The sequence below is a fragment of the Squalius cephalus genome (assembly GCF_949319135.1).
Source record: "Squalius cephalus genome assembly, chromosome: 17".
Classification (NCBI taxonomy): domain Eukaryota; kingdom Metazoa; phylum Chordata; class Actinopteri; order Cypriniformes; family Leuciscidae; genus Squalius; species Squalius cephalus.
In genome coordinates, this window is record NC_137138.1 from 9,931,110 (window position 1) to 9,951,470 (window position 20,361).

At 34.6% G+C, this 20,361-nt stretch overlaps 2 protein-coding genes across 42 annotated transcripts in view; one reads left to right on the forward strand and one right to left on the reverse strand.

The window, feature by feature from the left end:
* The first annotated feature begins 4,137 nt into the window (after positions 1 to 4,137).
* Positions 4,138 to 9,263, forward strand: cd8a (CD8a molecule). Of its 3 annotated transcripts, none has more exons than XM_079846478.1 (6): positions 4,138 to 4,177; positions 6,675 to 6,983; positions 7,382 to 7,486; positions 7,591 to 7,692; positions 8,152 to 8,191; positions 8,553 to 9,129. In XM_079846478.1, the coding sequence occupies exons 1-6, from the start codon at positions 4,168 to 4,170 to the stop codon at positions 8,602 to 8,604; spliced, it is 618 nt and encodes a 205-aa protein (XP_079702604.1). In that variant the 5' UTR covers positions 4,138 to 4,167; the 3' UTR covers positions 8,605 to 9,129. The 3 variants fall into 3 exon arrangements, with proteins under 3 accessions (XP_079702604.1, XP_079702603.1, XP_079702605.1); XM_079846477.1 differs by lacking the exon at positions 4,138 to 4,177 and adding an exon at positions 6,005 to 6,142 and having other exon boundaries at positions 8,553 to 9,263; XM_079846479.1 differs by lacking the exon at positions 4,138 to 4,177 and adding an exon at positions 6,008 to 6,142 and having other exon boundaries at positions 6,675 to 6,776.
* A 1,336-nt stretch (positions 9,264 to 10,599) lies between these two features.
* The window catches only part of cast (calpastatin), a 42,215-nt gene continuing 32,453 nt past the window's right edge, over positions 10,600 to 20,361 (reverse strand). For 22 of the 39 annotated variants that reach the window (XM_079898814.1, XM_079898847.1, XM_079898836.1 and 19 more), the window contains 20 exons: positions 20,244 to 20,351; positions 19,702 to 19,818; positions 19,422 to 19,520; positions 19,277 to 19,327; positions 18,475 to 18,525; positions 18,280 to 18,330; positions 17,838 to 17,912; positions 17,170 to 17,226; positions 16,893 to 16,979; positions 16,660 to 16,776; positions 16,419 to 16,532; positions 15,655 to 15,771; positions 15,461 to 15,565; positions 14,848 to 14,940; positions 14,709 to 14,762; positions 14,041 to 14,166; positions 13,862 to 13,945; positions 13,198 to 13,230; positions 12,761 to 12,866; positions 10,952 to 12,161 (listed from right to left, as the gene is read on the reverse strand). In XM_079898814.1, coding sequence (XP_079754940.1) covers positions 12,768 to 12,866; positions 13,198 to 13,230; positions 13,862 to 13,945; positions 14,041 to 14,166; positions 14,709 to 14,762; positions 14,848 to 14,940; positions 15,461 to 15,565; positions 15,655 to 15,771; positions 16,419 to 16,532; positions 16,660 to 16,776; positions 16,893 to 16,979; positions 17,170 to 17,226; positions 17,838 to 17,912; positions 18,280 to 18,330; positions 18,475 to 18,525; positions 19,277 to 19,327; positions 19,422 to 19,520; positions 19,702 to 19,818; positions 20,244 to 20,351 — 1,638 coding nt within the window. In that variant the 3' untranslated portion in view covers positions 10,952 to 12,161; positions 12,761 to 12,767. Of the gene's footprint in view, positions 12,162 to 12,760; positions 12,867 to 13,197; positions 13,231 to 13,861; positions 13,946 to 14,040; positions 14,167 to 14,708; positions 14,763 to 14,847; positions 14,941 to 15,460; positions 15,566 to 15,654; positions 15,772 to 16,418; positions 16,533 to 16,659; positions 16,777 to 16,892; positions 16,980 to 17,169; positions 17,227 to 17,837; positions 17,913 to 18,279; positions 18,331 to 18,474; positions 18,526 to 19,276; positions 19,328 to 19,421; positions 19,521 to 19,701; positions 19,819 to 20,243; positions 20,352 to 20,361 lie in introns of all 39 variants that reach the window. The other 17 variants (XM_079898824.1, XM_079898844.1, XM_079898849.1 and 14 more) reach the window with 2 other exon arrangements.

Genomic DNA, 20,361 nt, shown 5'->3' on the forward strand with positions numbered 1-20,361 from the left:
AGCAAGGATTAGCTTGAAATAATTATGTATCAACTAGACTACCTAAGACTAAATGTACATGTTGATAGTTAATGTGATGAACTACACTACACCTGTGGTTACTGTATAGGACACCTGTGTGAATTTGAGGACTGACTTTATTCGTCCACTAAAACTCGCAAAAACACCAGTAAAAAAGCTGGTAAATGACCAACAACAACTAAAATACAAAACAAATTTGGACAAATAACATTTAAAATCAAAAGGTCTATTTAAGGGGAAAATGAATACAATAAAAAAATTAAATAAAAGGTCTGTGTCAAATAAAATGTGGGTATGAGAGAAGCTTTGCTGTCATTCAATTTGAAAATGCAGCTGTTCTTCCTGATACTTTGAGGCAAATGAACAAACCCCTTCCTGTGCAAAAAGACAGAACATTATCTCTGTCGCATCGCTCGTTCAGCTTTGAGCTCCTCAGCGCTACACTAAAACAAAACCACCACAGAGAGACCACAGACCTTGCCGCATGGAGAGCGTCACAGACTCTCAACACAAGACCTCCATTACACTGTTTAGCTCTACAGTCTCTGAACTGTAAGAGCAATGTTTTATCATTAGTTTATTCATTTTGATAGGCTTTCAATAATTTAGATGAGTGCAAAAATAGAAAAACATGATTTTTTTTTGTGGGGAAAGGAAACATTTTTCTTCATTATTGATTGTAGAAAAAACATGTTAAACCATGTTACATTAAAAATGTTAAAACAATACATTAAATTCATATACCTACATCTAGCGTTATTTATTTCAATACAAAAAAAGTGCACAAAACCACATTTGGCAAATTATTTATTAGAGTAGGGTCATCTTAAGTGTACAGTTCCTTTAAAGCAAAAAAAAAAGCACATTACTCGCAGAAAATAGGTAAAAGCTGTAAAAAATACATTTAATATCAATAAAGTGGGTATTCGAAAATGAATAAAATACATGTCATACTTGAGGGGTAGCTTTCCTTAAACTTATAATGTTCTGAAAAAAGAACTGAAGGTCTTATCCTTTGTTGCGTCTTGATAAGTTTCTTTATGATCTTTGTCTTTACCGATAAGCATCTGCACACATGAACATGAAATAAAATCATTTGTATTTAAAGCCTTTTGAAAAATTACCCAATTACCCATTGTAGGTCTTTATGTTACACTGTGCGCAAAATCTACCATTTTTAATTACCATGTGCGTTCATCTTTGTTCTGTCTCAAGACGAAACCAATGAAAGGGACACAAGACCAGTTCATTTGAAGGGTTAAAAATGATAGCATATAAATTATATTTATGAATTACATACATAGAATATCACATTCTTAACCCTCAATGACAAGTGAATACTTCATTTAAAAATATTATATCTAAACACAATACTAGATTCATTAACATCTAAAATACAATACAATACAAATTTGAGATTTCATTGCATTCATTTCAATTGTAATATTGCATATACTATAAATATAATACTTTTATAAATTGTTTTATATATATTTTAACAGTACATTTTACACAGTACACAGTATATTTTACATACATTATGTATATGTATGTCAATGTCACTTTATTTATAAAGCACTATTTAAAACAATTGTTTACCAATGTGCTGTACATACTGTAGCATAAACATAAATACAATAAAAACAATTAACAGACAATAAAACAGATAACATGACACTGTATCATCGATTAAAAGCTAATTCAAACAAATAAGCCTTCAGTTTTGATTTAAAATTTCCTACAGTATGTATGTGTACACACACATATACATACATATACATAAATCATATACTGTATATATACGCCAAAACAGAACAGATGCATGTTTACAAGCTTATGTTATTTTATCAGCCTGTGCAATAATACTAGTAAAATATAATCACACAACAAAATGTAGCCAATAGCAATCTGTCACTTTATGAATGTTTAGAGAAACAAGATAATAATGGACATTGAAAAATCCTGCCATGAATGCAATTGCGAATGTGTATAGATTCATTAAAAAAAATTGTCTAAAATACTATTACATTACTTTGTATTTGAGATTTCATTGCATTTATTTCAATGGTAATATTGCATATACTATAAATATAATACTTTCATAAATTGTATTTATATATAATTTAATAAAGTATTATGTGTATATATATATATATATATATGCTAAAACAGCTTGTTTTATTTTATCAGCCTGTGCAATAAGTCAAATACAAATCACACAACTATGTAGCCTATAGCAACCCGTCACTTTACAATGTTTAGAGAAACAAGAGGTAATAATGGAGGACATTAAAAAATCCTGTCACGAATGCACTTGTGAATGTGTATCAAGCGCAGCTGGCGTTCAGAGACTATTATAAGTTACTGATAAATATACTAAATCACCCCATAAAAAGCAACATATAAAATATAACATTTCTGAAAAAAGTCACTTGTATGCTTTGATATGCTTTTATATAGGCTCTACAGCTTTGATAATATCTGCTAACTGGGGTTTGATTAGATGAGAGGAACATATCATAATTTTAAGGAAAAGAATAAGTTACTTTTGAAATTACTATTATTTAAGCACATTCAGGATTTCTGAGACCCCAGTAAAGTCTCAACCATCACCAAGAAAGCAGAAGTATACTTACATCTGATCTGTAACTGATCCCTCCCTCTGAGCTTCAGATGAATGGATACAGTGTTTGAATGAAGAGAATCCTAACGCTGTAATTGCTGCAGTGACTGAAAGTCTGTTTTTACTGATCACTCTCTAAACTGAGCTGTCTGAGGTGGGCTGCTGTCTAAGGTGGGCTTGCATGTAATAATTCTCTGTTGTGGTGTGTGTGAGGATGAGTTGGCCCTCTTCCTCCAAGGAATCCCCAGGCAAGCCCCATCCCCCTCATCCCCACCTTGGTCTCTGAGCTGTGTTTTGGGTCTGAGACCCACGTCTCTGAGATCAGGTTCTTTTGGTGAGTCAGACAGGGATCCCCAGGTAAGAAATCAGTGGATGATGAGAAATTACCCAGACTGAGAAAGTGACTCAAAACTACATGGGGGGCCATGGAAACTGAGGGTGGACCGCCTGTCAGAAACTGTCTCTCTGTCTGACTGGAGGTCTTCCTGAACACCCACCGGCAAGATATGAAAAACAGACCTCCCCTTTATGAAGGATCAACGCTGTATGTGAGATTTACTGTAGCCATAAGGTCCCTGCCTTTGCTTTTGATTAGAGAAGTGATCAAATGTGTTTTTCTTCATTTTTAGTGTGTTTAATGTGTTTTTTTTTATAATAGTTCATCTTTAGCTCAGCTGTTCACATACATTCAAACCTTTTCTACAGTATATATATATATATATATATATATATATATATATATATATATATATATATATAGCCTACTGTAAGCCTAAAGAAACAATTGCAACAAATAAATGATAATAACTGTATATACAGTATAAGGTAAAAAGTAGGCTAAACTGATCGATATATATATATGTGTGTGTGTGTGTGTGTGTGTGTGTGTGTGTGTGTGTGTGTGTGTGTGTGTAAAATTATTTTATCATTATTTTATTTAAATTATTATCAGTTTTTGTGTGTGTGTGCAATTGTTTATAAGTGACTTTCTAATGTTGCAAACTCACTAGCCAATGTTAACAACTACAACAACAATAATAACAATAATAAGAAGTATTATATACAGTATATAACTCTTATATAACACTTAGGCAACATTTGATAAAATAACAATAATTTTGCAATTTTACAACAAAAAAAATGAATAGATTGTGTGCACTGTACACATTCTATTCATTTTTTTAGTGTAGCCTACACCTAACTGGGTCTTCAACAGATTTGTTTTTGTTGATAATGTCATAAACTCATATTTCCACTAACCAAAATACATGGCCAATGTAAATGTTACGTTAATTTCCAGGACAGGAGAATGTACCTACATTACGTCAGACCGTGTTGCGACATAAGAAAGAAAGGGGGCGCTGTTGTTAGTGATGTAACCGTGTGTGGGCAGCATCTCCTTCACATCATATTATTTAGACACTCTCTGTACGCCTACAGAACAAAGGTGGTCTGAAGCTGTCGTACAAAACAAATGAACATCTTTCCACTCTTCTTGGGAAACGTTATATTCTGATACCGTCATGACGTCAGGTGATATGCAGACCTGTTTTGAGTTTTTCCTCACCGAGATAAGATAGCACAAATACAATTTTTTAAGCGAAACATTTCACAAAATGGAGATTTGAAATCACAAAGTGTCTCAAATGAAAACAAAAAGTGTCGTGTTGCGTTCTGGTCCTCAAATGTTAGAGGAACATGTTGATAGTTGACGTAATGTGGTATTACACCTGTGTGAACCTGAGGAGAACTGACTTCATACATCCACTTATTACCTTGACACCCAATTAATGCAAAATAATTGAAACACTGGTTCAGAAAAGCGGTTGTGGACAGTAACAAATTGCTTAAATGCTTAATTAGCTACATTCTTTCAAGTTGAGTCAGACACACTAGTAGTGGCTAAAAATAAACATGGTTCCTCGATCAGTATAGCCTACTTTTTTACCTTTAATAGGCTACTTAAGTACATTAAAAACTAAATAATTTCGTACATCTTAAGTAATATTGGAAATGAGTAGGCCTGCTTAAATATAGGCTATAGCCTACTGGAGTAATATTTGATTAGGAAAGGCTATCTATATAGGCCTATCCTACCTTAGCTCAAGTAAGGCCTACTTGATTTGAGTAAGTTAGCCTTACTTCGTCTGCAGAAAAGTGAGGTTAAGATGCATTCTTTTTGGGTTATCCATGCATTAATAACTGTTTAGCTTTTAAATTCTGCATTGGTAGGCTACTGCATTTGTTAAAGTAGCCTATATCATGACTACGATTTTCTTAAGACGTGTGTGAGTGAATGAAAGTGAAAGAAACGGAAAATGTCTTTGAAAGTGAGCGTGAGAATATTCCCTTCATTTAATTGTGCATAAATAGATCTTAGAAACGTAAACGAACAAAGCGCGTGGACGCAAAAACATTCCGTGCACATCTGTAATAGCCTTTGTACACCCTAACGACACATTTTCTAAGCTGAACGTTATGGGTCCAGGGTTGCAGTACAGCCCCACTCAGAGGAGCGCGTCACATGCGGTTTGACGCGCGATCAAAGAGCTGCGCGCGCCGGTGCATGTGCTCGTGCTGCTGCTAGTGCATAGACCCCCCTTCAGGTGCACGCTGAGAGCATGCTGCACCACTGCACTGACAATACGTCAAGCCACTTAAAAAACAACCACCACCTGTTTTATAGACCAAATTTTAACAATGATCCACATCGATCCAAAAACAAACAAACATTTACATACAAAAAAATTCGACATAAACCATTCTGACAGAATTCTACCTAATCATGTAATGTAACTTTAGCCTTACTTGACCTACAGGGTATACTTTTTTATATTTATATTTATATTTATTTATTTATATATATATTTTTTTTTTTTGCACAATTACAATTTCAAATATTGCTGTTTCTTTTATTGTTTTATGGTTCCCATAATTGTTTTACAGTTTAAATTGTGATTAATACTATATAAGGCATTGTGACAACTTGCACCAAAGAGTGTGACAGCATCCCCCAATAGCTGCTATATTTATATATAGTACAGAAACTAAAAGTAGAGAAATGATTATAAACCTTATCCTTACTACATGGAATGTACACAAAAAATTGACTGTGCACCTGTAATTCTACATATTTTTATGCTGTTTACTTACCATTCGGTTACCATTTGTTTCTGGGCCACTCATTTTACATATTTAAATGTTATTTTTATATATATATATATATATATATATATATATATATATATATATATATATATATATATATAATTAGTAAGCAACAAAACAAATAGTACATTTATTTTCTTTAGTACAGTTTTGCAGTTCAGTTGAAAACCAAGACAGTGAGGGTTTGGGAGGGGCAGACGAGGAGATTTCGTTTCATCCTTTCAGTAGTTTTGTTCCTGTCGTTATAGAAGAACTGAATGTCTGTGCTGAGAATTGAAAAAATGTATCAAATATACATTGGATTTTGTGTGAGTTTGTCTCTCTTCTATGGTGAGTTAAACATTTTCTCTTAAATTGCAATTACATTATATGAAATGTAATGAAAGTATAAAAGTGTACAGGATGGACAGACTGTTTACGATTTTTGTTCTTTTTATGTACAGCCGTTAGACAGTCATTTAAACTGTAAATAATACTTTTTATTTAACATTTAGCCTAACTACCTCAGAACAGAAACAGCATGAAAATGATACAACACATAAATTATGATATATGTATTGGCATGCTTAAAAGTATAAAAAGCTACATACAAGTTACTTTCAGTTAATTCAATGGTGAAACAAGTTCATTCTATTTTCACACCACTAAATGCAGAGAAATTCAGTTGCACATGACTTTTAATGTGACCATGAATGCAGAGAAATACACATGGTATTTGTTCACACATGCATTTATTCATATGGTCACATTAAAAGTCATGTGCAACTGAATTTCTCTGCGTTTAGTGTGACCATTTCTGTTTAAATCAGTTTTAGATGGTATTTGTGAATTTCTTAATCTAAACACATCTCTTTGTCTCCAGGAGTCTCTGCGGAGATCTATAAAGAAGGAGCGAAGGTTCGAGTTGAGTGTGACGTTAAACAGTCCGGCACCATGACATTCTGGTTTCGAATAAACAGTGCAGGTGCAGACTTTTTATTCACTGTTAAACAAGAGGAGGTAAAGGAAAGAGCCTCTGATATGAAATACAGTACAGAAAAGAACGGTGGTAAGGTACATTTGGTCATTAACTCGTTCAAGAAAAAGACAGACAGTGGTGTTTACACCTGCGCAACCATGAACAGCAATAAACTCTTCTTTGGAGGGCTGACTGAAATTAAAGGAGAACCAGGTGGGTATCTGACTGTTAAACATTATCATTTTCAGGTTAAATCAGAAACACTGATCACATCTGATTTTTCAAAAGGGTTATGCGATATATGAGCATTGCAAAAATAATTTTCGTCTTGTTTTTCAGTAAAAAAAAACCCTAAACATCCTTAAAACAAGATCAATTTAATTGAGAAGCAAAACTGCATATATGAATCATTTGTTTTGAATCAAATGTAATTTGTCTACATTTAATTTTGGTACCTTTTTTACCTCATTTGTCCTGTTTTTAGCATTGATTTAACAACAACAAAGTGAGGGATATGCTTAAAATAGGGGGAAAAAACTTGCCAGTGGAAATATAAAATTACATTAAAGAAAAATATCATTGGATCATATATGCTAATATTTCTGTTTCAGATCCAACAACCCAACCTCCACAACCAGCAGAGCCGATCTTAGTGACTACAACAAAATCTACCACCAAATCTACAACAATATCACAGTGTTCATGCCAAAAAACAGGTTTGTTGTGCTATATATATATATATTATATTATGGAAATTGAAAAATAAATCTTTGTATTATAAGACAGCGTTGTAATGATTAGGAGGTGTATTTGTTCACAGGGAAGCCTGGTTTCATCTGTGAGATTTGGATATTGTCTTCTCTCGCCTCTGGCTGTGCTCTTTTCCTCATTCTGCTGATCGTCACAATTTTGTACTGCAACCGTAAGTCAAATCCACACCTTTTAAATTCTTCAAAGTGCTGTAGATGATGTTCTTGTTTACATTTTTTTTATTTTTTTTAATGGTTATGGATCATGTACAAGTTTTGGAACATAGAAGTTATCGCACACAGTTACTGTTTGACTTGAACACAGACATTTAAAACATATCCATAATTATGCTAATAATAGCCTGACTATGCATGGAAATGATTTTCAAAACTCCTACACATAATTATTTAGAGGACATGTAAGAACAATTACACTATTCTTAATCTATAAAAACACAACCAAAGATGTATTTACATTTAAAAATAAGTTATATTTTATAATAATATTTTATATGATTTCATGATTTTTTGACTGATTAAGTTTTAGCATGCTTAGTTTTTTATAAATATTGTTGAAGGATTTTTTTTTTTTAAACTAAAATCTTTTTGTAAAATGTTTTTTTCTTCTCTAGGTTTAAGAACAAGACGATGTCCCCACCATTACAAAAGACAGTAAGTCACAATGACAAAAATTGTCATTAAATGGATAGTTCACCCAAAAATCACCCTCGCCCTCAAGTTGTTTTAACCCTGTATGAGTTTCTTTCGTCTGCTGAACACAAAAGAAGATATTTTGAAGAATGTCGGTAACCAGACAGTTGATGTACCCCATTGACTTACATATTAGGAAAAAAAAATAAGTCAATGGGTGCCGTCAACTGTCTGGTTACCCATGTTCTTCAAAATATCTTCTTTTGTGTTCAGCAGAAGAAAGAAAATCATACAGGTTTGGAACAACTTGAGGGCGAGTAAATTTTCTTTTCCCTTTAATACAATACAGTTTCTATTCAATATCTCAATTTGTAATTTTCAGACCTCAACCCAGACACGTCGGCCACGCTAAACTGCCCAACAACCACTTCTAGCTCCAATAAAGAAGCAGGGAAGTTTTCGTTGGTTCAGTTTTCTTCTCATTAAGTACATTTAAAAGCGGTTTCCTCCTTCATTATTATTCAGTCTCTAGAACGTTAAATCTTAATCTTTCAAATTGAAAACGTTTCTGAAATGAAATTTTTTTATAGTTATGTCTTTGTATCTGTTTCTGTCACTGACAATTATCAGATCTTTTCTTTATGTGGTTTTTGATAGTCTTAATCTGTTCCTGGTGAAATGTTTTATGTTTTGCTTCAATGTAGGCTTGTTAATCTGGGCTTATTATGGCTTAAATTGATGCATTTGTGTGGTGTACAAAGTTGTATAATTGTAACCTGTTTAAAAGAGATTTCTGCCATCTGCTGGCTGTGGCTGTAAGTGATATGAACCTCAGATGTAGTCTTGTACATTATTTCCTGAACGACAGAACAAATTGCTTTCCTACTGATGTCTGTTTCTACATTTAATTGTAAATAAATGAAAATCAATTGAAAATAAAAAAGGCTCTTGGATGAAGCAATAGGCCTGTATCATGCATTCATTCATCCTAGTGACATGAAGAATTTAAAATGAACAATTTCAGTAGCCTATAAATAACACAGCACGAACGGTCAATAGTCACACGCTGCCCAAGAATAAAGTAATCTTCCAGATATGCTGGTGTCGTTAATGTGTAAATACATTGCAGGCTTGATCACAACATTATGATTTTAATGTTTATATTCTTTGTAAACAACAGACATGTCGAATGTCGGAGTCTGGTAACACTTTAGTTTAGGGTGACATTCTCACTATTAACTAGTTGCTTATTAACATGCACTAGGATATTGGCTGTTTATTAGTACTTATTAAGCACATATTAATGCCTTATTCTGCATGACCATATTCTACATCAGTTAATCCCAATACCTAAACTTAACAACTACCTTACTAACCATTAATAAACAGTAATTAGGCAAAATTCGTAGTTAATATAGGCTAGTTAATAGTGAGAATTGGACCCTAATCTAAAGTGTGACCCAGAGTTCTTATTTAGATTTTAAGAACAAAAAAACAAAAACAAAAAAAAAAGATTGTAGGCTATTAATAACCCAATAACGTCTCTGAACTCATTATTAAGACCTGCCTGGATCCGTTCAACATTTCATGAGCAGAAAGAAACGTTTTTGTTAGACAATGCTTGGTTTAAAGGTCGTATTTCAGTTTCAGTCATGAACTATGGATGCTATTTAGACATTTGATGTTAAGCAAAACGGTGATTTTGCGGCAGCCCTTAAACCAACACAACTGAGTTAAAGTGAAAGTGATTCTGACTTTTACCACATGTAATGCAACACCTGTGATCTTATTAGGGGTTCTGAAAAGTAAGTGTAAAACCTTGAGCTTAAGCTAAACGACTCTCATTTAACTTCATGAATCAAATGGGAAAAAAAAACTTTAACATTGCAACAGGACATTTTCCTAAGTGAATAAGGCCTTAAGTATAATGTCCAATGAGCTCCCTTTAATGGTATCTCATGTTAGGATTTAAGACCATAAGTTTGAAATATCTATCTATCTGTCTATCTATCTGTCTATCTATCTATCTATCTATCTATCTATCTATCTATCTATCTATCTATCTATCTATCTATCTATCTATCTATCTATCTATCTATCTATCTATCTATCTATCTATCTATCTATCTTTGAAGTTTGTTTACTTTTTAGTAAGACTGTCGTTCATTTGTCGCCACCTATTGGCGTAAATATGCAATGTCAATGAATGATTTTTTTCCCGAGTTACTTTGCTAATTCGCATGCTGTTTTAGTTTAGTAGCCTAATAGTTCCGTCCTTGAGCTTCCAGACCCACACCTTTACTAAATATTACTTTTGGCAAGCTATGCTAGTGGTGGGTTTTAAAGCTTTATTACTCATGTTTTTGGAACACAAATAGAGATTAAAAAAATGTCCTGCTTGAGATTGCCCATTTATTGGCAGAGAATGGTGACTTTCATCAAATTTATTTCAAGAGGATGCAAAGGTTTCATAAAATAAACCCATTCAACTCGTTCCGTAGGCCATATTCCAAATGTTCTGAAGGTATACAATGTAGAAAAATGTAATGATTGCCCAAAATAGCCCAATGGGCGAGTGACCTTTAACCACTGGAAAACCCCCGGAATTGTCAACACTGTCCCTTGCATGCTTTGTAATCTTCCAGAAACGTCACATTGTCCTTCTATAGGGTGTTAAATACTTTGCAGGTTTGATCACAACATACATAAAGATGGACTAAATCAGTTCTAATGAAAGCAAACACCGTCAACACACCCAAAAACAATGTATCTGAGCCCCTATCATCATTACATCTTTATTTGCATAAAGACTTTAAGAACAGAACATTCCAAACTAACAAAACCAACAAAAAGGACTTATGTTTTTTATTAGTTTTATTTTTTAAGAGTAAAAATCCCTTCTTGAAAATACCATCCTGCCACAATTAATAGTACACAACATCTTTGAACGCTCTAGAAAAGCCTGTCTGGATCTGTTGAAGATTGTATGAGCAAAAAAAATATGGAAGACACTGTTGGGTTTAAAAGTCATATTTTAGTTTCTACTGTCAGTTATGGAAGCTATTTGAGCATTTTAAAGCGTCAAAAAGCGAGTCCTGATGTTAAGCAAAATGGCAATGTTGTGGTTGCCCTTAAACCAACACAACTGAGTTGAGTGAAAGACTCTTGAGTTTTTCCACCACATCTAACGCAACACCTGTGAATTTATTAGTGGCTCTAAAAATACAGTTCTAAACAGTTCTTATTTGACCCCCGATATCAAGTGGAAAAAAAACTTTAGGAGTGAAACATGAAATTGTCCAAATTATTTCCCAAGGCTTTTGTGATGACAACAGGCCAATGGATCATTTAGTGTTTGCAAAATAATTTTACAGTTATTATCGAGCGCATCCTTGTAAGTGCACTTGAGGAAACAAACTACAAAGAAAAAACACCTCCCACACAAACCTTTTTTAGACTAGTGTCATCATACAAACATACAACAGCATTCAAAAGGCATCATAATCATAATCTGCAATTCCTTACAGGAATCCCTGTGCTGTAAACGATGAATTCATAACCTACTAGCGCCTCAATAGATCCTCAAACAGCTATAGACGGTCATGTCTGTGAACCGGAAGACTGTAGAGACCCCCAGTTAAAGATGGAAAAAATAAAATAAAAAATAGTATATGGTATAATATTTTTACTGTGGGAAAAAAATATATCACAACACCACACCAAAAATAGATGACCGAAAGTAGAACAATACATGCGATTTCTGTACATACATGTTCTATCAGTCACAAGGAGACAAAAGATCATTCGATTTATTTTTGCTTTGCTTTAGGAGGAGAGAGGAGGGGGGCTCTAAAAAATACACGTTTAAGTGTCTCTGTGCAGTTATATATTTTTTTCATTTTATTCCGTGTCCACCATAAAATATATTTCTTGTCCGAGCAGCTCCCTTTAATGGTTTCTTGTGTTAGGGATGAGGAGACGCACCATAAATCTGAGAAATAAATCACATGAATAAAGTAAAAACAGTTAAAAACAGAAAATAATATAAAAAAATAATATAACATAATTCAAAAGTGTGGGGTTGGTAAGATGTCAACCAAGGCTGCATTTATTTGATCAAAAATACAGTAAAAAAACGAAATTTTAACTGTTCTTTTTTCATTTTAATATATTTTAAAACTTAATTTATTCCTCTGATGGGATTTTCAGCATCATTACTCCAGTCTTCAGTGTCACATGACCTTCAGAAATCATTCTACTATGCTAATTTGCTGCTCAAGAAACATTTATTATTATTATCATATGCGGAATATTATTTGTGGAAACCAAACCGCAATATATATATATTTTTCAGGATTCTCTGATGAATTGAAAGTTCAAAAGAACAGCATTTATTTGAAATGGAATCTTTTCTGACATTATAAATGAATTTCCTGTGACTTCTGATCAATTTAATGCATCCTTGCTGAATAAAAATATTAATTTATTTAAAAAACTTACAGACTCCATACAGTAATACCCTTTGAACAGTAGTGTAAATATAATATAAAAACCTAAATTAAATTCAAAGAAGTTCGTAAAGACACTGACGTGCAATCTATCTGTTTCCGCCCTTCGTGGAAGATGAAGGCACCACATCTGAGCTCACTTTGCCGGGCAGCTGATCCATGGCTGAAGAATCTTCTACTGACTGTTTCTGGGACACAAAATCAGAATTTTAAGTATGCGAACCAAGCATGCAAACATTTCAAGCATATGGTTGGTGGCTTTGTGGCATAACAGCACTACATGTGTGCAAATGAAATAATCAAGTGATCCTCAGCGGTTTGTAAACGCAAAGCCTTTGAGTATCAGACCAGCCAGATGTTTGGATGAATATGCAAATATACAGCCATGTGATTGCGTTTCAGCCGATGGAATGGTGACCGAATGGGATTTTTAGCTTGTGTTTCTCCATGCTGCCGTTCATGAGCCAAAGCTACTGTATAAGAACTAAATTCATGCATTTCAATTCATAAAGAACCTACCTTTGGCTTAGACTTTGGTTTGACCCCCTTTGCCTGTAATCAGATAGAGACCCCTGATATAAACTGGCTTGAACCAGTATAAAGGGTCTGGGGGGAGAGCCTGAAGCTCATACAGTAATAGCATGCACAGATTTTTCCTACTTTTAATTTTCGCCCGCTACATTTTTTTTTTTTTAGAGGAAGATTGGGGAAAACAAACATTATTTTTCTGAAAGAACAGAATGTCCAGAATATGTGAAAAAAGTGATGATCAGCATCCAGATAAAGGACCCTTTTCACATTTCTGGGGTTGTCAGAAGCGGAAGTCATCATAGTTAGGTAAACTACTATAGTGATGAATAAGAGATGACAGCAAATATAATATTTGAATTCCCATGTGCTCCAATAGCAAAAGAAAATATCCATGATTTTCCAAAAAAGAGGGAAAAATATAGAGACTGATTACAGAAGTCAGAAAAAATGTCAAATTTGCCATCACTGCCTCAGAAACACCCTCGCAGTGGCGTTAATTGGGATTTTGTCATTTACTGTCAAGATAATGTATAGCACTATAAATGTATATTAAATGTTTTAAGAATTAAAATGTGACAAATACGTGGAAATGCATCATCACGGTCTGTGAAAAGTGTCCATAATGACAATTGACCTGTGGCCTGATTCTTACCTTTGGTTTGCTGTCTTTGGCTTTGGGGTCGGTCAAGTTGGGAATCAATTTGCCTGCCAGCTGATCCATAACTGGACCTGATGCCTGTAAACAAAGACAATAGAAATAATCAAAACATAGTACTTTTGTAAAGAATTTAGAGGGATTTTTAGTTATTTATGCAGGTTTGTTTGTGGTACCTTATGGGTTGGCGGTGTTGGTTCAGGGGTGAATTTTTGGGCATCAGGTGCAGAGGGCTTAATGGTCGGTGTTGCAGAAAAATCACTAGACAGCATGTCAAGGGCCGTTGTGTCATCGATTGATGTCTGAGAGATGGACAGAAAAACAGTCAAATGAAACAGAAATTTGTAGAATTGTAGTTATTGTTTATTAAAGTTGTATATATTAGAGCTGCATGGTTAATCGTTAAAAGATTGCAATCTCGAATTAAACACCCATGTGATCTTATTCCTAAATGACAACGATTCGACTATATCTATTAAACCTTTGAAAAGTACGATCACAGTGGAACATTCAAATCTGCATTGGCGCTGCCACTGAGCCAGAGAGAGCAGTTCATGAAACAGCTTCACAAACAAAAAAAGCCTTTTCAGCCACACGGTATCATTATTTCTGTCTTACAATAATTCAAATGATCGCAGAAGTACTGGGATAAAAGTTTATAGTTCGGATCAAAATAGAGCAAATCACCTTTTGAAAGTAACACGACGCTTCAAAAAAGATTGTATCAATTACATCGTTATGCCAGTAGATGGCAACAAGTGACTGTTAAAAAATGTATTTGTCATTGAATCATTCAAGAGATTCATTTAAAAATCTCCTATACACTCAGTGATTCATAAAGTACCTGCTTTGGTTTGACGTCTTTCGGCTTTGCGGCTTCAAATGCCTGTGAAGACGACTGAAGAACAAGTGGAAAATTTGTCATATCTTAAGTTTTAATACATAATATTTAGTTTGAAACATAATAGAGAAGCAAAAGTCACCTTGTGGCCTTCCTCTTTGAACCTATGATCTGGTGGAAGGGTGTCGTCTCTCTCACCTGGTTTACTCACTTTCTCCTCCTTTATATCCTTTTCCTGTGGTGGGAAGAGAAAAAGCAATACTGTCATAATATAGTTTACATGATCATATTTTGCCTTTAAGATGCCTGTGAAAAGATACACTACTGTTCGAAAGTCTGGGGTCAGTAACATAATCTTCAGTCAAGTTTTTCCTAACACTGGGATACTACGGAAGGATATGCAGAGAGGCAGGCACCACACAATGCCAGGAAACACAAGGTTTGGTGTATCATCTCGCATTGATCTCTTTAACAAATAAACATGTTTTTTGGGGGGGGGGAATTGAAGAGGAAGTTGGGGTGCTGTTATGGTTTTGTTTTCATAGTGCATCAAACTCTTATTATCAAAAGATCAAGGATCAAGGTCCTACAATCGGTTGTTGTAGTTTTATGGTGACGGCATTTTTCAATTACAAAAATTAGTAGTGCTGGTCATGCAATCGCATCTGATTTGGTGTGAGTCGGCCTTGATTCTGCTTGGTGCAGAGTTGTGTGTATGGAAAGTGGAAAGACACGGTTATTAAAAAGTGTGTTACCTTAACGATGGCTTTAGGCGGGACAGGGGCAGGCTCAGGGGCTGCTTTTATGTCTCCCAGAGTGTCTGAGAGGGCATCCAAAGCTGATGAGGTACTTTCTGACAACTGCACCAAAAAGTAGAAGAGAAAATCAGTATAAAAGGAAAGTATGAACATGTATAATATGTGAAAATATGGATAAACTAGAAATGTACCTGTCTGTCAGGGTGTGGGGGGCCAGAGACAGCAGACTGAACTTTAGATGCAGAAGAAGGAGCGACAAAATCACCAGCAAGAGCATCTAAAGCAAAATCTGAAGCTGAACCTGAAGTCTAAAGAGCAGAATGAGAAGAGAAATGAGAGAGGTGTAAATAAACATTGCTAATGAGATTAAACATACAGTACACTACCATTCAAAAGTTTGGGGTCAGTTAGATTTCTTTCTTTTTTTCTGTTTTTAAATTGATACTTTAATTCCGCAAAAATGCATTTAATTGATCAAAAGTGACAGTTAAGACATTTATAATGTTACAAAAGAATACCATTTCAAATAAATGCTGTTCTATTCACGGTTGTATTATGGTTTCCACAAAAATATTAAGCAGCACAACTGCTATCAACATTAATAATAATAATAAGAAATGTTTTTTGAGCAGTAAATCACCATATTAGAATGATTTCTGAAGGATCATGTGACACTGAAGACTGGAGTAATGATGCTGAAAATTCAGCTTTGCCAAAACAGGAATAAAACATTATTTTAAATTTAAATAATATTTCACAATATTACTTTTACTTTATTTTTGATCAAATAAATGCAGTCTTGGTGAGCACAAGACACTGCTTTCAAAAAAAGATTTAAAAAAATCTTACCAACCCCAGACATTTCATATCATTGGTACGTAGGAGAACCAATTGAGACATCAAATACATCACAGTTGTTTGTTTCCTACTGTATGTGGATGTTCACGAGTCTCACCTTAACAGGAGTCTTAGAGGAAGAACAAACAGGGGTCTTGGCAGCAGATGGGACAGTGGGGGTGGTAAAATCACCAGACAGAATATCAAGAGCTTCAGTAGTGTCTAGAGAAGGCTGGGACAGAAGAAAGCATCCACCAATCAAATCACAAGAACAGTGACCAATCATCACACATCCATGAGACACAACACATATAACAACAATAAGATCAATGTCACTTATAACTGTGACAGCATATTACCTCTTTCACAGGAGCGGGATATTTCTTGAGCTCCTCCTCTGAGAATCTGTAATGTGGTGGGAGTGTGTCGTCTCTCTCCCCGACACGAACACCCTTCTTGGATGTCACGTCCTTCTCCTGCTCAAAAAACATTCAATTATTGAAAAAAGTACAAAGAAATGTAGCAATGATATCTATGCCATATCTAAATTTGTACAAGACAATAAAAATCAAAGAAGAGTCGTGACTCTTACATGAACAATGTCCCCGGGTTTGAGTTCGGGTTGTTTTTTTGGTGGTTCTGGGGCACCCAGTGTGTCGCCCAGAGCACTGAAAGGGTCCTGCGCATATGAGAGAGCAGGAGAGAAATAGAGAGAGAGCCACATAAAAATCTACAGGGTCCAGAAAGCTGAATGTCAGTTCTAATATTAAAACAATATATACTACTGATATGACCAATTTAATTTCATATATTTCCGTGACTTATGTGAATACATCTCTTTTTTTTTATTCGTCAAGGATTTGCAATACCTCGTCTGTCAGTGGTTTTTGTGGAGGGCCTGGAGGGATAGGAGCAGCCGAAGAAACCTACGGCATACAAGAATATAATATAAAACAAATATTTATTATCTTTTGAGGGAAAACAAATACTGGAAGAGTGCAATAATAGTTGAGATTTGAATCGAGCATGTTTCCATCCACCTATTTTTATGCTAAAAAATCTGGATGAAAATGCCAAGATGTGCATAAATTCAAAAAATGTGCATAAAAAAAAACGTATGTGCTCAATTGAGACGAATCATTTCTTTTATCCAATAAGACGACATTTACCAAATAAATCCATCGATGCGCAACTAAAGACTCAAGTTACTTTCCCTCAACAAAGGATGTGATTGGATAACTGGACTAACCAGTGGACCAGTTTCATTGCAAAGCATCTCAAATGTTGGTTTGGTCACTGAGTTTGTCACTTAAAAGGTTGGGTATAATGACCACTCAGAACTTACACGAGTGTGTTACCCGATTGCAGCAACTTATATTTTTATAACAGATAATTTGTGGCAACTTCCCAGGAAGTGACAATTTTGTTCTCTTGAACACATGGGATGGAAACGCTGCTTTACTCGCAAATGTTTTAAATGTTTAAAGTTAAATTCACAACTTTGGATGGAAACAAAGCTATTGGCATTTGATGGTACCTTAGAAGCAGACTTTGGAGGAGCCACGAAATCACCAGCCAGAGCATCCAGTGCTGACAATTCATCCAATTTTTGCTAAAAGAAGATTAGAAAGACAGAAAGCAAGCAGGTTAATATGTGCAAGACAAACACTAACATTAACTTATTTGCATTACAACAAAGCATTCTGGAAAACTTGCTTAAATCGCAGCATCCTGTCATCAAATGTATTTCTATTATGTACGCTGTACTGTACTATTGACCATTTTCCAAATTTCATACATAGCTGTGCTAGTATCATGTCTTTCATCTCACTCCTCGGTCACTTCCTTATCCAATAATAAAGCAATTTCAAATCAAATCAATATTTCATGTCAATTTCTTGGGCAAGTAGCAGTGTAAAAAGTGGTATAATGTACAGTCATCATCATATCAAAATAAACAGTGACAGTAAAAGGCCTACCTTGGGAACGTCTTTAGTCTTCTCAGGAACTGCAGCAGGCTTCTTTGTTTCCTGATTTAAAAAAATACCAGTGGTTAAAGAACTATTTGAATGCTTAAACCTACAGTATATAATGCAATAATATTTGTTACTGTTATGTTAACATAAAATAATCACACACAAGGAAGAACAAAAGGCTAAAAGCAACTTTCCTACCTTGGGAACGTCTTTAGTCTTCTCAGGAACCGCAGCAGGCTTCTTTGTTTCCTGATTCGGAAAATGACCAGTGGTTAAACAACTGTGTGAATGTTAACTAATGTTATGTTTTTATAAACTATCAGCTTTTTTTGAGGAGCAACTGAGGCTTTAACAACATGTGAGCAGTGTTGGGGATGTTCCGTTACTTGTTATTATTTTTTAATGTCTAATTTTAGCAAATTTAAATGCCCTTTCACACCAAAAGTGAAACGAATAAGCCTCGGGCTGAAGGAAATGCAAATTCACTCCTGTACAGTAGAGAGCGCAGCTCAAACAAACCTTTCAGCCGTGCTGCCATTCTGGATTGCAGAAGAATAGGATGCAGGAGAAGAGACACAAATGTGATGTTTATCTATACAGTCAGTTTGGCGTAGTGTGGTTGAGTTGAGCAAAGATTAGTTAATAAAGAGAGATTAAATACATAAAGTATATTTTTGTTATTTAACAATTATAGTTTGAATTTTTAAGGAATACTGAATCTGTTTTTGTGCAAGTGAGTAAATGCATGCTCGCATTTAGTCTAGAACTACAATAACCATCATGTTCACAAAGCGCACACAACGCCTCTTCACTTACTCCTGATTTCTCTCAACATGGAGAGACGAGCATCAGTCAACGCATGGGAAACTTGCGTTACTTTGCATAATTACTTTACTAGTTATCTGATTATGTAACTCGCGTTACTTGTAATGCATTACCCCAACACTGCATGTGACTACAAATGTCTAAAAACAACACAGCACAGAAACAGCTTTCCTACCTTAGGAGGATCTTTAGTCTTCTCAGGAACCGCATCAGGTTTCTTCTTTTCCTGATTAAACAAATTAATCATGTTTAACTACTCAAATGTACATTGTAAGCATTACATAATGTAATATTGTACTTAAATGATTATAAATTATTACCTGTGCAGGAGGAACAGAGGCCTTAACAACAGGTGCTGCCGCGGGGGTCGTGAAACCTTCGGAAAGCATGTCTAGTGCATCATCTGTGTTCAGTGAGGGCTAAGAGAGAGATCCACCAATCAGAACACAGCATCCAGTGACAATAGCCAATCACTACACACCGTTAATACAACCCATCTCTCCTCACATAAGTAAACATTCTCAATGATGTAAAGTATTAAATAAGAATAAGAGAAGACACAGATTGGAAATCTCTTGTGGATTGTATTCAATGTCTGACCTCTTTTTTAGGAGGGGGATATTTCTTGAGCTCTTCCTCTGAGAATCTGTACGCTGGTGGGAGCGAGTCTTCTCTCTCCCCGACACGAACGCCCTTCTCGGATGTCAGTTTCTTCTCCTGCTCAAAAACATGCAGATGATTAAACAAAATATATAGAAACGAGTACTTCTATACAGGGTTACTATCATTTACTAAAACTATTACATTTCTGTTAATTGAAAAAATATAAATATTAGTTGAAGAACTTAAACTAAATGGTGCCTTGGCAATAGACTAAAATAAATTTAAGTTGAAACACAAAAATTATTAACTGGAAATATATAAAACCTAAAACTGAAAAAAAAAAAAAAAAGAAAAAAACAATGAAATTATTAAAAATCAATCTAAAATTAAGATGAAAAAACCCCAACTAATAATATATTAAAAGCTAATTCAAAATATTAATAAAACAATAACAAAACAAAAATACTCTATACTAATGCTTTAATAAAAATAATTAAATAATCAAATATGAATTCTGAAAGAATAAATAGAACTGTTACATCAACTATCTGTCCAGGTTTGAGTTCAGGCAATTTTTTGGGTGGTTCTGGAGCGCCCAGTGTGTCGCCCAAAGCGCTGAGAGCGTCCAGCGACATGGAGCTGTCTGACTAGAATAGA